Source organism: Synchiropus splendidus, chromosome 2 (genome assembly GCF_027744825.2).
Source record: "Synchiropus splendidus isolate RoL2022-P1 chromosome 2, RoL_Sspl_1.0, whole genome shotgun sequence".
NCBI lineage: Eukaryota > Metazoa > Chordata > Actinopteri > Syngnathiformes > Callionymidae > Synchiropus > Synchiropus splendidus.
In genome coordinates this window covers 25681438-25696973 of record NC_071335.1, presented here as the reverse complement: position 1 = coordinate 25696973, position 15536 = coordinate 25681438, and the positions used below count along the sequence as shown (strand labels likewise).

Here is a 15536-nt window from a genome sequence, read left to right as displayed (position 1 = left end):
AGGCGCATCACTTGCAGTTGTAGTACTCTCTTGGAACCTATAAAAAAATTCTAGGAACAGTAGTGGTGCCAATAGGCGACATAGGTATCCGAGACGGTGCCATGAAAGGTCGCCCTGGTCCTGTCCTACACTTTGTTCTGTCTGTTATTGTGCATTAATTTGAACGTCCGCATGCTCTTCCACCCGAGAAGAACTACGAAAATAAGGTCTCTCGTCGTGCGTGGTACCCTTCACTGACAATTGGCAATTCAGACATTCTGGTTCTGATTGGTAGCTGAAGTCAGTAGAAGGATTCTGAGCCCAAGTATTGTTTCGAATGGTAGCATCACAAGAGGTAGTACTGAAATGGAGTGGCAACAAGTACTGGTGGAAGCATACCAACTAGTAACAGAAGCAGTCACAACACAAGAGCCCTGAAACTAGTAGAGGCTTGGATCACAGTAGCATTCCTAGTCTGGATAAAAATTACTAACTACAGCATGACTAGAAGCAGTTTAAATAGAAGTAGTAGCTACACTAGAAGAACTCATAACGGTAATAGAGGGTAACATTTTGGAGACAGCAGTGGTGATACAAACAGTGACAATAATTGAAGTAGCAGCTGTAGAAAAGGTCGTTGTAATAGTCGACATATGAACCTTAGTGTATTTGAGTAGCAGCACTAATAGTAGTAGTAGTAGTAGTGAGTCAACGCATTTTAGTTCTGTTAGTGATAAGACAAATATTGGAGAAGGAAGGATGTGGTAATGTGTGTAGGGATGGCTGCAGCTTTGAGAATTGGCCGATTTCCGCTCAAAACTTAAAACTCAGCCCTAAAAACACCACACCACTGAAGTTGAGTACAACTGGCTTCATTGTGCCATACAAACTGAAACTGAGGATATTAGGGCTCATGGGTCAGGCCGGATGGGTCTGAACCCCCTGACCCCGGGTTGGAACTGAGCAGCTGTACTGGAGAAAGTAGAGGCAGTAGTATCAAATGGTGGTAGCAGTGAAAATAGGACCCCAAAGAAGCCTGTTGTAGCAGTAGGAGTTGTCCAAGTCAAAGCCTTTATTGTCATTATATGACAAAGCATACAATGAAATTAGGAGTGCTACTCTACATGGTGCTTGTTATATATATTAAAAGCAATATGGCTATATATGTACGCATACACCCATGCATAAGCTCACACAACGCACAGACATAAAATAGGAATTAAACATTGTAAACAAGGCACCTCTATGTAAAAATGATGAGCAATTGTGGTAGATGTCTCGGTGAACCATATTTGGAGTAGAAGATATAGTTACAGTAGTATTTTTTGGACACTTTGGACTTCTTTGGACAGTTGTAGAAGTAGTAGCACAGTACCAAAACCTCATGACATGATAGTTGTTATGAGAAGAAGTGGCAAAATTGGTGGTATTTACAGTGGTTACATTGGCAGTAGAAGTAGCATGGTGGTTGGTGGCTGCTAGTCAAGTAACTGAAGCATAGTTACAGCACTGGCTGGAGTCAAAGGTCAATGCTCCTATTTATAATAGAGAGAAGAAATAAAGAATATTGTTGCTATATCAATGGTGACAATTGAAATGTTTATTTCAGGTTTCGCTTTGATTGCCGCAAACAGACCCTGTCATGAAAAAGATTAGCATCTTGAGCAGCGAATCCAACAATACACTTAGCTCCAATAACAATATTATAGCTTAAATTAATATGACATGTCTGGATTGCAGATACCAGAGAAGGTTTTTTTTCCCAGTGCTGTTGAAACACGACTAATATCACATAGAGAGTGCAGCACATGCTGTCAGCGCACGAGCAGAGCCGACACAGACGTCAAATATATTTATGTAGACAGAAGAAAAAGAAAAGGAGAGATGCATGCGGTGAGATGGGAGCTTTCTCAATACCACTTAGCCACAGCAAAGACTGATGGGTAATGGAGGGAGCAGCAGCATGGGGCAGCTCGCTGCAGAAATAACATTTCAAATTAGCTGTGCACAAACATCATATATGGAGCCAAGACCACACAAGAGCAATGATCGTCTTGTGCTTGCCCACACACACTGTAGCGTAAACGCTGGTAAAAACGGCTGCACTTGGCGCTCCAGGCTACAGAAGAGGTGGGAACCTTTTTTTTTTCTTCCTCCATACCCTCCCTTCGCTCTCTTTCTCTCAGTACCTCTCTTTCCCTTCCTCGCTCTGACTCCACACTGCAGTCGACAGCAGCCAGAGTAAAATGGAGGAGCAACGAGGGGGGTGAAGGATGCTACAGAAGCGCGTGAAGCAGGGGAGGCGGTGGAGAAGTTTTTTGCTTCAACCCCTCTCCTCAGATAACCCTTACAATATCACGTCTTCCCTCCTGCTATGTCACTTAATTCACGTTCCAAATTCTATTGTGCCTCAATTGCAATAATTATGATGATTACTGGAGTTCATCTCCTGATATAGAAAATTAGAAGCCAAGAGGAGGCAACTGTGAGGCGGCCAGGAGGCACCGCTCATCCTCATACTGGTCAGCTCAAATGGCAAGCCAGTGTTATGGGTTGTGGGTTTAACCCATAATCGAGATTTTTTTTTTTGGTGGTGCAAAAGGTGCCAAAGATGACGGTAGACTGACTCAAGCCATGAAACTGCCAGTGAACCACATAACTGAATGCAGAAGTTTTCATTTTAATACATTGCGTTTCACAAATAATTCGATTTACGACCATGATACAAGTAGCGATTTAGTTCAATATCAACTTGAGAGCAAATATTTCTGTCAAATCATCAACATTCTACTAAAAATATGACAGAGATTTTCAAAGAACTAGTGCTGTGAAGAGTAGAAGTAGCTCTTTAACACCAGAGGAAATTATTGATGATCACATCTACAGGACTCGCTGTGACTCGACAACCTGGACAGGCACTGGTTCAGCAGCCTCATGGGAACATGCAGGGCTACTCTGACAACACAGTATCTGTGACTTGAGCTCAGAGTGCAGATGAGTGGCCAGGTTTAAGTACCACAACAACATGACACAGGTTGCGTCAGAATATGAAAATTTTTAGTGCCGAATTCACCTCCACAAATGTTCATAATGTTGCACAATTCACTCATATTCTTCTTTCCCCTTCCACCACTGTGCTCAGCCTTATCTAAAAGGGCCCTTTTTATGATAGCGCAAGCCTGGAAAAGCATGGTTCATAATATGTATCCCCTTCATTCATCAGCTTTTATTTCAACATGCCTTTCATGTGTCTGACGAACCATAAATAACGATGACGTCAGGCACATTTTGCTTTCAAGAAACAATTGAGTTTTCACTGTTCAGATGTGGAATACAGTGAATGCTGGATTGTCCCCTCTTGGACGTCAATCGAATGGAACAAACGGTCGACAAAAACCCACCGCTGTGCTTTTCGCAGAAGCATCTGAGCAGCAACACGCGGGCTGGCTAAAGGCCAATCAATAATTCACATAGAGCCGATCGAATACCCAGGTCAGTGACTCAACACAGGGAGGAAACACTGTGGTTGTTCCCCTCAGTAGCTCTCCTTCTGTTGCGCTTTCATTCATCCTATCATTAACTCTATACTAGACCATGCCTGGTCCATGACCAACCAGCCAAGTGCGCATTGTTTACACGGCTAAAGATAAAATGCGAAAAACACAATCACTCTGAAAGCACAGCCCGACAACAGATCAACTCCACTGGATCACTGTAAGCACTTATAAATGCGCGTGCCTCTCAAGACACATCTAAATCTAAGAGAGACCCATTGGGAATGTGGTTGAGATCGGAATCAGATCGCATGTGTTTGATCTGTCATTGGAAAATCCCTTGCGAAGATGATGAGCATCCGCCCATCACAGCAAACAAATCTCTTATTCGCTTTTCTTGATCAAGAACTATTTTCAAGACACAACCATATAAATAATGTATCTACATTCAAATGTTGGTTTATTAACAAAACAATTTGCTTCATCAAACTTCAATATCCGATTACTATAATGCAAACTTTCCTGTCACATCTACACATGGAACATACAGTTGAACTTGATGGAAATTATGTCACGTTTGGCTTGGAGAGTTTGGCTCCCGAAAAAGTGCTACTACTCTCGAAAGTAGTCAGAGCACGCTTCATCTTGAAAGTGCAATTACAATTATTTGTTGGTTTAAAAAAATAAAGTTGAAGTTTTATCTAAAACTATTGCCTACTCTGACAAAGCAAAGACAACAAGCAGTAGATACTAACAGAGAGAGTTGAAGGGAGGACAGCACGGCATCTCATTGCACTACAGTGAGATCATGACGCAAGCACACACATCCTCAGTCACACACACACTCAGACAGGATCATGTATCTGTAGTGGACTGTCAAAACAACAGCTCATCTATGTATCAGCATGTAGGCTCAGGGTAATGTGAGCGCACGTACTACATGTTTACAACATCAGTGATGGCCTGTTTTTCTCAGGAAAACAGCAACATATTACATTTCTAAATTTCAGTTTTGGATCCAACTGGAGGTACACTACAGGTAGCACCTGCATCAGCAACATCAGCAGGCTCTTCCAAGTCTGATCCCATCATTCTCAGGAGGCTCAAGTGATAGCAGAAGTATTTTGGAAGCCATTGATGCATGGGATTGTTGTAGCAGCAAAAACAAGAAGGCAGCTCGCTTGCTTAACTTCATTGAGAAACAATACTGAGGTTACGAGAAGCCGAAATTGCAAACCCAAAAACTCAGTGTTTAATAAAAAAGTGCACAGTGAACTGAAGTGCTTCAGGAAAAAAGTGCATTCCATGTCACTGAAAATGATGTGTTACACATTCCCACTCTGTTAGTGATGTCTTAAGGAGCTTGCAGAAAACTGAGAAGAAGGCGTGGACGCCACATGGAAACTGCACTGGAGATGTTGAAGTGCACAGACAGCGAGGTTGAGCCGCTCATGGGCGCACAAAGATGTTTTGACCAAGATCAAAAACAATGTAGAAACAGGGTTCTGGTATCATGGTTTTCAAAAGGTCCTGGCTCGGTCCCCACTTTGGGACCTGATTTGAAAAAAGAAAAAAGCCTGTTTCTGGGAAATGACAAGGTTGGCTGACACACTGCCTGTGTAGATGGTTTGAGTTTTTTAGTGAGATCTAAGTTGTTGGGTGAAACAAAACCTGGAACCAGACCAAGAGATAGAACCAGAACTGAAAAAATGGTCCCTGGACTGGATTTTGTTTTTTTTGTCTATTTGTCCAAACACCAAAAAAACTTGCTGCTACCATCATCTTTGGTATGAAATAGGAGATGGTAGAGTGAGACAACTCAAGTTTACAGCCCATGAACTAGACGTGAGGGATCCATTTTCACGTTTTTCAAAGCTGGACTCAGGTTAAACATGCTTGCCCTAATGTATGCAAACTGAAAATCCAGAGTTTCTATTAGCAGTAATTTAGGGTTCAATAAAATCACCAACTTCAAATACGTTTTTTAAATTACATTAGAAGATTAATTTCGTCAAGGCGCGATTTGCGACTACTATGATCATGTGGTATCTTTAGCGTCATTATGATCAAATGTGTCATTATGTCACCAAATTGGATTATGGACGAGGGAGAGCGGGAAGGAGAGAGATTGAACGTTGGAACGTGAACGTCCCAAATGGTGTTTCTTTTTTTCTGCCAGCGACAGGGCTGTTAGTGTATCAGAAAGTGTGTGTGTATGTGTGTGTGTGTGTTGGTGGAAGCGGGAGCGCTACCTCAGGTCAGTGAGGCTGTTGAACAGGTGTTCGAGAATAACCTGCCCCTCCTACCCACCCTCCTCCACACACACACAGCTCACAGATCATCTGTAAGCCATGACTAGTACGAATGGATTTGGCTGCTTCATGAGACAGGACTGAAGCCAGGCCACCGACTGTTTTGTCACTGTGGGTGTGTGCAGAAATATCTCTCTGTGTACACACTGTATCTCAATAAAAGAGTAGCTCAACGGCCATATATCACCAACCGCATCCATCACATGACTATGCATTTATGCATTCTATGTTAAAGTTCAAGCACACCCCAAAACCTTTCTTGTAACGGGGTCACAGAGAACTAGACCGTATCTGAACAACTCAATAGACAAACAAACAGTATCGGTTCTGACACTAATACAGTTTTCAGTACTCGTACTTCATACTCGCTTATGACAGCACCCGATAACAACGGTTTACCCCAGAAATTTTGAAATCATGCCAGTGATACTACGTCCGAAACACAATCCGCTCCGCTTTAAATGTGCCACTCTCCGCAAAGCAAGTGGCATCGGGAGGAAACTGGAGCACCCAGAGAAAAGACCAATCTAAACACAGACTCGGTTATGTTGGTCAGTCAACATGCTTGTTCAAAACTTGCCTACTTAAGACGCTATTAGCTAGCTAAGTTGGCGACCGGCAAATACAGTTACAGAATGACATGCGAAATAAATTATTCCTACGCCACTGAAACTGTTTAAGCATGCGTTGCAGAGTGAGCCGAGTTCAACTGTCAAATCAAGCTGTTACTGAAAGAATGGAAGAATATTGATAGTGTTTTGGGTTGAGGAAAAAGTATCTTCAAAAGAGGAATTTAGAGGCCAAACACTTGTGAAGACTATAAACAAATATATTTTCAAAACGAATTAGGTTTCTATCCACATATAAATGAAAAATTCATAGCAGTAGCTCTGTAGCTATTTCTCAATATGTAAAAGAGTGAAACCGAAAACGACAGAGCGGAACAGAGCCAGAGCGGAGAAGATGAAAGGACTGCGAGGAGAGAGCTGGAGAGGGAGGTATAATGAAGTCCTCTGGGTTTCTGGTGGACGGAGCCACAGTTGGTGCCAACCGGCGCCGCCTGGCTCGGTCCAGATGGAGAGACGCTGCGATCTGCTCGCTTCCCTTTCAAAAGGCAAATAGAGGAAGTTCTTTCAAATCGAACGCTTAACAATGAGGCCGATCGACATAACCAGCCAGTGACTGTTAAAGGTACGAGAGGGGAAACCTGGAGTGAACCATTTCACTTTGGTTCATTGCACACATAAGAAAGACATTTGGACGCTGTTGTGTTTTAGCATTTATAGCCCCTGGACACTTTCTTGCTGCTAGAAATATTGCAGTTTAGGAGGCAGACTTCTGTTATCATAAAACGAGGCTAGGTGTGTCAAATTAATGGTTGAATATTTCACCACCTGTTGCTGAGTGTCTTCTGTCAATAGTGTATAGAACTGCTCTGATTGCTCCACAGTTGTAATGTTAAAATTAAAACGCTTTTTCTGGATTTGGTTTTCACTTAATCACAAGGTCCCAAAGCATCATGTCCTTTCTTGTTTATCATTACTATACCCTATTGCTGTTAATTCTTTGACTAACTGAGTTGTGTTTTCACCAATGTCACTCAACTTTCTAATAATCTGCTACTAAAATCATGCATTTGGGTAGAATGTGGTTTGTGATGAAAACACAACTGCTGGAAGAACTAAATTAAATAGGTAAATTATATTAATAAATAAAAATGTGAAAATAACAAATGTGAAATCACTGATGATTTCAAGAAAAAATATTGAAATTAAAAATAAGCAGTATATCCCAATATATAAATAAAGTATATCTCAATGATGATTTGAAAATTAAATTGAATTAAATTAAATTAAATTAACAGTATGTCACATATAACTTGTTCCTATGAGTGTTTCCATTGACATATCTTCATGAGGAAAAAAACGAGAATTTCATAAAAAAATATAATAATAATAATAATAATAATAATAATAATTAATAATAATAATAATGGCATCCATCAAAGCGCCCCAGCAGCCCTCTAGTGGTCACTTACATCCCAACATATACACAACTTCAAAACATAACCACTTTGTTTTACAGTGACTGAAAACCGAACACACAGATTAGAAGATAAGTGTGATTCCAGATTCAACGGAGATGGTTAAAGAATGTTTCTAGACTTATAGAAACATGTCTGATCTTATTCAAAACATCCAAACTTCTATCCATCTTCTCTTATTACTTATCCACCAGTGTCAGTAATCTAAAATGAAATCTATGCCAGGAAGTTAGTGTATAAGACACCGATAAATCAGAGTTACATGAGTCTTCAGAATGAAGCTTCACTTATTTCAGAAGATGCCCTCATTTTTCATTCTCAGGTTGAAGAAGAAGTATACATAGATACAGTGGGAGACACACTCCACATTTAGGGACAAAGCAAAAGTAACCAAAAGAGTGGCCCACACAAAAGAGTTCATGCTGACAGGACGCAGTCTCACACGAGTATTTAAACACGACACACTATACCAGGATTATCCTCCACCTGACTCAACAGTCAACACGCCGTTTTGGTTCCTCACCTCGGCTTCATAATGTGTCTAACTTCTACATCCAGTCTCCTTCCAGACTCGCTCTCATTTCTTAATAATGGGGTAACACATCAAGGAAAAACTGAAAATCACAGCTTTTTTTCCCCACTGCCGGACAATCCATACATGGTCAGTCGTAATGAGCGTGGGACACAGTCATTTCCTCTCCCCCTGGATGCTTAAGCCTTTCTAAAGCTCACATCAGCACTCAGCCTTGACTACAACTCAGGGCTCTGAAACTCACGCAAATAAGGACGAGGTCACTACCGGGTCCGAGCGAGACGACGTATTCATCATTCGCAGAGGAGCGGCATCATGAGTTGGCAGATGTCATGCTGCTGCCATGGCGATGGGATCTGCAGCGACATCATCTCTGCCAGCATCAGCAAGCTAACGACAGAGGTGCTGATGTGTAAATTAAAGCTTCCTCAATATTGGGGAACACTGCAGGTGGGCAGGTTTTTTTTCATGAATGACTTTTCTTTCTACACTTTCACGCTGCTGCACTAAAGCAGTTGATTAAAAATGGGTACAAATAAAGCAAGAAAAAATGTAATATTAATCTTTTTTTTTTTTTACTTTTTTTTATCCATTTATTTTTTAAATCGTAGTTGATACTGATAACACAAAGTTCAGTCTTTGGCAACATAAAGCTGGTCATAATGATCTGTGTGATCCCTAAAAGGTCTTATTCAAGCCTTCTATCACAACTTCGCCACGGCTTTTGCCGCATAAGCAAGCAAGAAACCTGAGGGTGGCGCTCATATGAAATCAACACAACTGACGAACAAAAAGAAATATGACGGATGCAAAGTGCAAAAGTGAAGTGCAAATGAGAGAACACTTAGAGGCTTTAAGAAAAAAACACTTGTTCTGCTGGATCACATGTATATACATGTATGTATATAAATTCCATTTCAAGATGATGAATCCATCTCACGAGTCAACAAAATGAGCCGTTTAGCTGGAAAAATACATTTAAGTCATTTAAGTTAAAATGCGATATCTGACCTACAGTGTTTCCCAAACTACTTCACAGCATTTGGTTCCATATCTGTTTCCATAATAGCTGACAGGAGTAACAAGACTACGTTGTGAAGCCCTGAAAAAGTTGAACCCATCGCTGTTTTTCACCAAACGCCAAATTGTCGCCGCCGGTGTTAGGCAAGTTTTGAAACTGGGTTCCACAATTGGAACTTTTGGTGCCACCGCTGGCTCCATGTAGAGACTACAGACTGGTGACTGACGCTCCCTCACACGTCACAACTTCTCATACAGCGTTCTGAGTCAGAACTGCTGTTCGGGAAGTAAACGATACAGGAACGACTAATCGCTCAAGCTTATTTCAGCTGCTGTGGTGGATAAACCAAGTGCACCTGTGTGTGTCCTTCACAACGCTGCACTCATCAGAGCAAAGTAAACTTATTCTCTTCACATCCCATGAAAAATGCCACAAACGTGGGGCTGACTCCAACATCACCTGGTGACGGTCCCCAAAACCTTCAGGTTTACAACTCCTCTTCTCTAACAACAGAGGGAGCCAGAAACGAATATGCCCAAGAGGCAAAGTGCTGCTTTAAATCAGCGCTCAATTTAGCAAATTGACTGAAAGTTGATTTGTAAGCGTGAGTGATGATTGCAATCATGGGAAATCAGAAATGCAGCAAAGCTGTAGTGTGAAAAATCCTTTACAAATTCAGAGAGAATAAAAAGCTACATGACTCATTTTAGTGGCTACATTGGTGAGATCTTTTCTAAAATGTCAGACAAATATTGTTTTTAGCAGACGCAAACCCCGTTTTTTTTGGAACTTCCACACAGCCAGATTTGTAGACTTGAGCAATGATTCACACATGAATGTCATGTGTACACACTGACCACACCTCAGCACACACACCAGTACCTTGACCGCCAGGTTGAAAGGATATGGCCACTCAGTGATCTTTTTGGCGTACTTCCTCACCACGTTGTCCTCACTGAAGAGGAAGAGGGAGCGGTTGACCGTTAGGCAGCTCTGCCGGACGGGTATGGGGTTGTACAGGGCCATGGTCCGGGCTCTCTGGGCCATCGACTGCTTGTACATCCGCTGAGCCCCGGGGGGCCCCCCTTGCCTGCTTCCGCCACGGCCAGGTCCCCCCTGTCCGCCGGCACCCCCGCCACCGCCGCCGCCACCTCCTCCTCCACCATACCTGTTGGGAAGCTCGTCTCCAAAACGCGCCATTCTGCAGACACCAAACGCCAGAGGTTAGGAAGGAGCTCAGAGTGAGACCTCCACATGCCACCACCCCATCAGCCTCGGCTCCACATGCAGACCGGCTCTGGTTCTGGATCTTCACAGTCTCTGTCTCCTTCTCAGATCTTCAGCAACTAGAGGATGCCTCCATTTGGAGGGGGTGAGAGGTGGGAGGGGAGATCACGGTGTATCTGATGTTTGGAATGCCAAATTATGTTTGTCTAGGCCTCCTCTTCCGTGGTCTCAACAGATCTGGAGCATCTGAGTCCAGTCAAAAGCGTCTCCTGGAGTGACCAGATCGATCGAATAGCGGTGATAACGATAAATAAACAAGGAGACTGCGTCTTTCCCCGCTCTCAACACTCCACACAGCATCTTGACGGCATCTGCAGTTGTCTTTTTCCCTCCCAGAGACCCATTTTTCCCAGTGAGTTAAAAATAGAAGGAGATAAGAGTGAATCTTTAATAATTCATCTATTTTTGTGCCATATATCCGCAGAGTTTGATGTGCCGTGTCTACAGCCACCAATCGCGGGTTAGAGCACGCCGAATGAGGGGGGCTTCCCCCAAAAAATCCGCGCCTGGTGTCATTTGTTGATATTGGATGATGGACGGTGCGGCATCCCCCTCCTTCCTCCTCCTCCTCCTCAGCTCTCCTCCTCTTCACCAAGGCGTCGCTCAGTGATTTTGGGCGTGATTGCGCGCACTAACACTAAAATGGACTAATTCGAATCTTCCCCTTGAAAGTTGATGGGATGAAAAACAAAAAAAAAAATAAAATGTGTCCACAACAATCATCTATAATCCAAGGTGTGGAGAAGAATCCCGGACGTGTAGGTTCCGGAGGAGCACAAGAAGACCAGCATCATCACCATCATCAATTCTGGGTCTGAAAAAACAACGGCAGCGGTTCGATGGAGCGGCGGCTCGCATCTTCTTCACTCGGATCGAACCGAACACTATCCCCACCCAGCAGCATCGCCCCCGAGGCTCCCCGAACCAGAGAGAAGCCCGCAGAACCTCAGAAAGTCCTCCGTCGCTTTCAATCCCTCCCTCAGTTTTTTTTTCTGGACCCCGAGGGGGGGGGACGTGCGCCAACGCGCGTTGGTTCCGTATTCCCGCAGAGATCCGCGAAGAACAGTCCTGTCTTGTTCTGTCAGTATTTGGGTTTCAGCCGCGTTCGAATGCTTCTAATTTGAGAGCCAATGCCGCGCACAAATCCGTGGCCAAGCCTTGCAGCGCACGACGCACGGCGCCTCCCCCACTCTTCACCCACTCCCCACACCGCACCAGCGATATTTATGAGCAACTTGAAAACTTCACACTAACCTAAAACAAAAAAGATATAAATAAATGAAAAGAAAAAAACACCTATTTTTAGGTGGCGTTTCTATCTTAAACATGTAGAAACAAACAATGTCCACTTGGACAATCCTCTCCCAATTTTCACATCTTATTTTTGTACTCGACGCACGTGTTTCTTAACATTATTTTCGTCTTTATTGCCCATCTCCTGTTATCTCCCCATCCCAAAAGGTTGAATGAAATGCCCTATCTCCACCTTTTCTACACATCTACATATCTATTCTCTTGCCATACAGCTATCTAAACGTTCTGTCTGTTCCACATCACGGTTCAACTCATGGCCTGGGGGCCAAATCTGGCCAGCCAATTCATTCAATGCGGTCTGCAAAGTACTATTAAAACTTCAAAAAGTGGAGAAGGGAATTTGGTGAAAGACGGGGAAGTGAAAGCATGTTTCAGTGAGTAATCCCCGGTCTTTTATCAATCACTGTACCCAGAATCTTTTTTCCTAAGCATCAACATCATGTTTGTCACTCTATATTTTTTGTAACATGGGTGATCTAATTTCTTTTCCAAGTTGTCCCCCTCTGCCTATATCATTATTGCTCATATATTCATCTCTATCTCCACATCTCTTCGTCTTTGTCCATATCACGATGACTTTTTCGTCCCGTGACTGTACCTCTAACGTTCATAATCTATATCAGAGTCTAATTAGCCATCTAAATCTAAATGTTAATACTTTTGTACCTCTGCGTCTATGCCTTCCACTGTCTTATCTTTCACCCTGTCTCTCTCAGTATCTACATATCTCATGATCAACATCGCTCTGTAACTGTTTCCATTGCTGACATCAGCCAATATTCTCAGCCATGTTGCTGGACATGAATTTTGATGTAACCGATATCGCGCTGTAAGATTGTCTAGTAAAAAAGTAAAATAAATAAATAAATAATCCACCCATGTAATCGATGGTTGTGGGGGCAGCAGCTCAGTCAAGGAGCTTCGTCTTCTTAGAGTGGAGAAACATTTTCCAGACCACACAGTCCAGACCTTAAACACATTGAGAATATGAAGGATGGACTGGAGAAAGCCTTGTAGAGTTGCCTGACTCTTCCCCCCACAATACAAAACCTTGAAAGCAAAGAGACAGTGCAGGAGATTATCAAAACAATTAATGCCACAGCAAATAAGTGAGATTGATAAAGCTAAATGAAATGTGTGCAGCCTTTTATTTGATGCGACTTTCATTCTGGATGACCAATGATAGTCCTGAAGACGTGTTGATGGTAGAGTCAAAAGCACATGCAGATTAATCCAATTTTCCATTTCCAGTGTTTACTGAAACCCTCTCGAGCAGAAGGTTTTTGCCACGAGCGATGAGTCCAGAGGGAGGATGGGAAGCATTTAGAGACGGAGGAATTGCCAATGAACATTTTCGGGAGAATATTACCCTTATTAAATGTTTCCCCCATCTTATTATGTAATTTGTCAAATCTATGTTTAATCTGCAATAATCTGCGTTCGCATTCAGGTCCGGAGAGTTCACTTAGTTTTGCCTCAGTGTTTCGAGGACATTTTGAAAGAGATTTGTTCTCCTTTCACTTCTCCTGTCTCCTCCATGCCGTCTGTCAGCCTGGCTGCAGCTTCTGAGTCGTCTTTGATGCGTTACAGCAAGCTGTTTGCTTTGGCTAAACTGACGAGCTGTCACATCTCCAGCTCAGGAAAATGAAGGTGCGGTTGAGGGGAATAAAAAGTGCGGGAGAAACACCACAAAAGAGCTGACCAGAGAACCCTTTCCCAACTTGTTCTTTTAGGTATTTTGGTAATGGTTATTTTTGCTCTGTCCTTGGTGCTGAAATGACCACAAACGGTTTTCTGAGGATCCTGTGCCTATCCAAGGACTCAGACAGCGAGAGGAATCAGATTAGCACATCTCTTTGGAGAAGAAAAGACTCATTGTTGTTTCTTCCAACCATCTGTCCTTTTTCAGGAGGTAACTGCTCTTTTTAAAACCCTGAGCTGAGCATATGGTGACCAGGACCGAAGAACCAAAACCTTTAACAAAATCACTAAAAAGTAAGATTGAGAACAGAATTTCATTCTCAACTGAAATGTATGTCTGGTAGTCCTTTTGACAATGAATAAATAAAAAAATAAGAATTATTTGTTGCACTCCTGGGTTTGGCTTGAGGAGACCGTTTCTTTGCTGCATTGAATGCACATAAAACACAGATAATGGTGCTTATACAGACAAAATATCGGAGAAAGAAAAAACTTTTTGTGGCGTAGACATGAAAAATATATTTTATGGCCAGACCCATAAGCATATATGCAGCTCTTGTTTATTCTCCTGATTTTAATCCAGAACTGAACCCTGACAGTTGCGGTATTCAAGGTCCCGCAAATAAAGACAACCCAGTCTACAAAGCTGAATTTGCTTGACAACTTTAGTAATAATTTGAAGCAACATCTAGAAGAAGAAAAGCACTTAGAGATGGAAGGCTCCACCAAGCAGCTCATTTGCCTCATATACAGCTGTAACAATATTAATTGTCCAATTCATATGAAGTAGCTTACACAGCTCAGTCTGCAATGAGAACAAGAGACGCTGCTACAACGTGACAGCGGGCGTGTGGAATCCACTGGATCCTGAGATGGAGAAGTGTCCGAGTATATGTCACCTGTGCTTCAGAAAAGTGTCTCTTCTTGACCCCCACTATCCTTCATTCTTTCATCACTACTCCATCGATTACATTTTATTACTCATCTCTCTCTTCATCTTATCTTAGTATGGATATCGAAGTAGCCTAAATGAATCACATCTGACTGAAGAATCTAATCTCATTCTCGGAGTCGATTGTTCAGTATGAGTCACTTATGTGGGATTAAGCAGCATCTTGACTGTAATCCTGAGGTCACCCCCCCTGCTCCAGCCTATTATTTACAAGATGTCTTTTCCACGTCATAAATTCTGTCTCACCAGGTCTCTTCGTCATCTGATTCCCGTAGTCTAGTGGCTGCTGGCGTGATAAAAGCTTGTTCCCACTGACAGCAGCGAGTGAGAGAGAAAGCGAAAGTGTCGGGAAGAAGAAGTGGTGGCGAGGCGGTGGGAGTGGGTGATGGAGGACCAGTGAGTGTGCGATCACGGCAAACCGCTCAATAGTGGGTTTCTGGAGACTGACAGGCTTCCCTATCGGTTATTGATGATGAGAGTGCGATATTTTTTTTTACGTTTATTTTAAACATTCTGCCTTTGCCGGCCTGCTGCAGCCTCTGGCAGCTTCCCCGGCTCTCCTCGCCAGAGTGTGTGGGTGTGTGAGGGAGTCGTGCTGAGGGCCTGATCCACAGCATTGTCATTCAGGGAGCATTCACACAGGCAACCCCCGCAGGAAGCCCTGGCACCTCCCCCTTGAAACGAAGCTCCTCCATCCACCTCCCTCCCCACTCCCCTCCTGCTCTCTGATCCACACAGCAGGCTGAAGCATCCGACCATCTGAAGACGACTAGAGGAGCCAGACCACACTGCAGCAACACCCGTCATGCAGGTTTAGCTGAAGAAATCTGGATAATCCTCTGTCATATCCAGATCAGATTTATTATAGATGATTTCAAACAGCAAAGCACTGAAAGAAAT

General features: G+C 43.0%; 1 protein-coding gene across 17 annotated transcripts in view; it reads right to left on the bottom strand.

Annotated features, from left to right (window-relative positions):
• Window positions 1-15536, bottom strand: part of cacna1ab (calcium channel, voltage-dependent, P/Q type, alpha 1A subunit, b) — a 113290-nt gene that overhangs the window by 79064 nt on the left and 18690 nt on the right. For all 17 annotated transcript variants that reach the window (XR_008413877.1, XR_008413878.1, XM_053855883.1 and 14 more), the window contains exon 3: window positions 10291-10583. Coding sequence is in view for 15 of the 17 variants with exons in the window: in XM_053855883.1 (XP_053711858.1) it covers window positions 10291-10583 (293 nt within the window). In the remaining 2 variants the exon portion in view is untranslated. The remainder of the gene's footprint in view (window positions 1-10290; window positions 10584-15536) is intronic.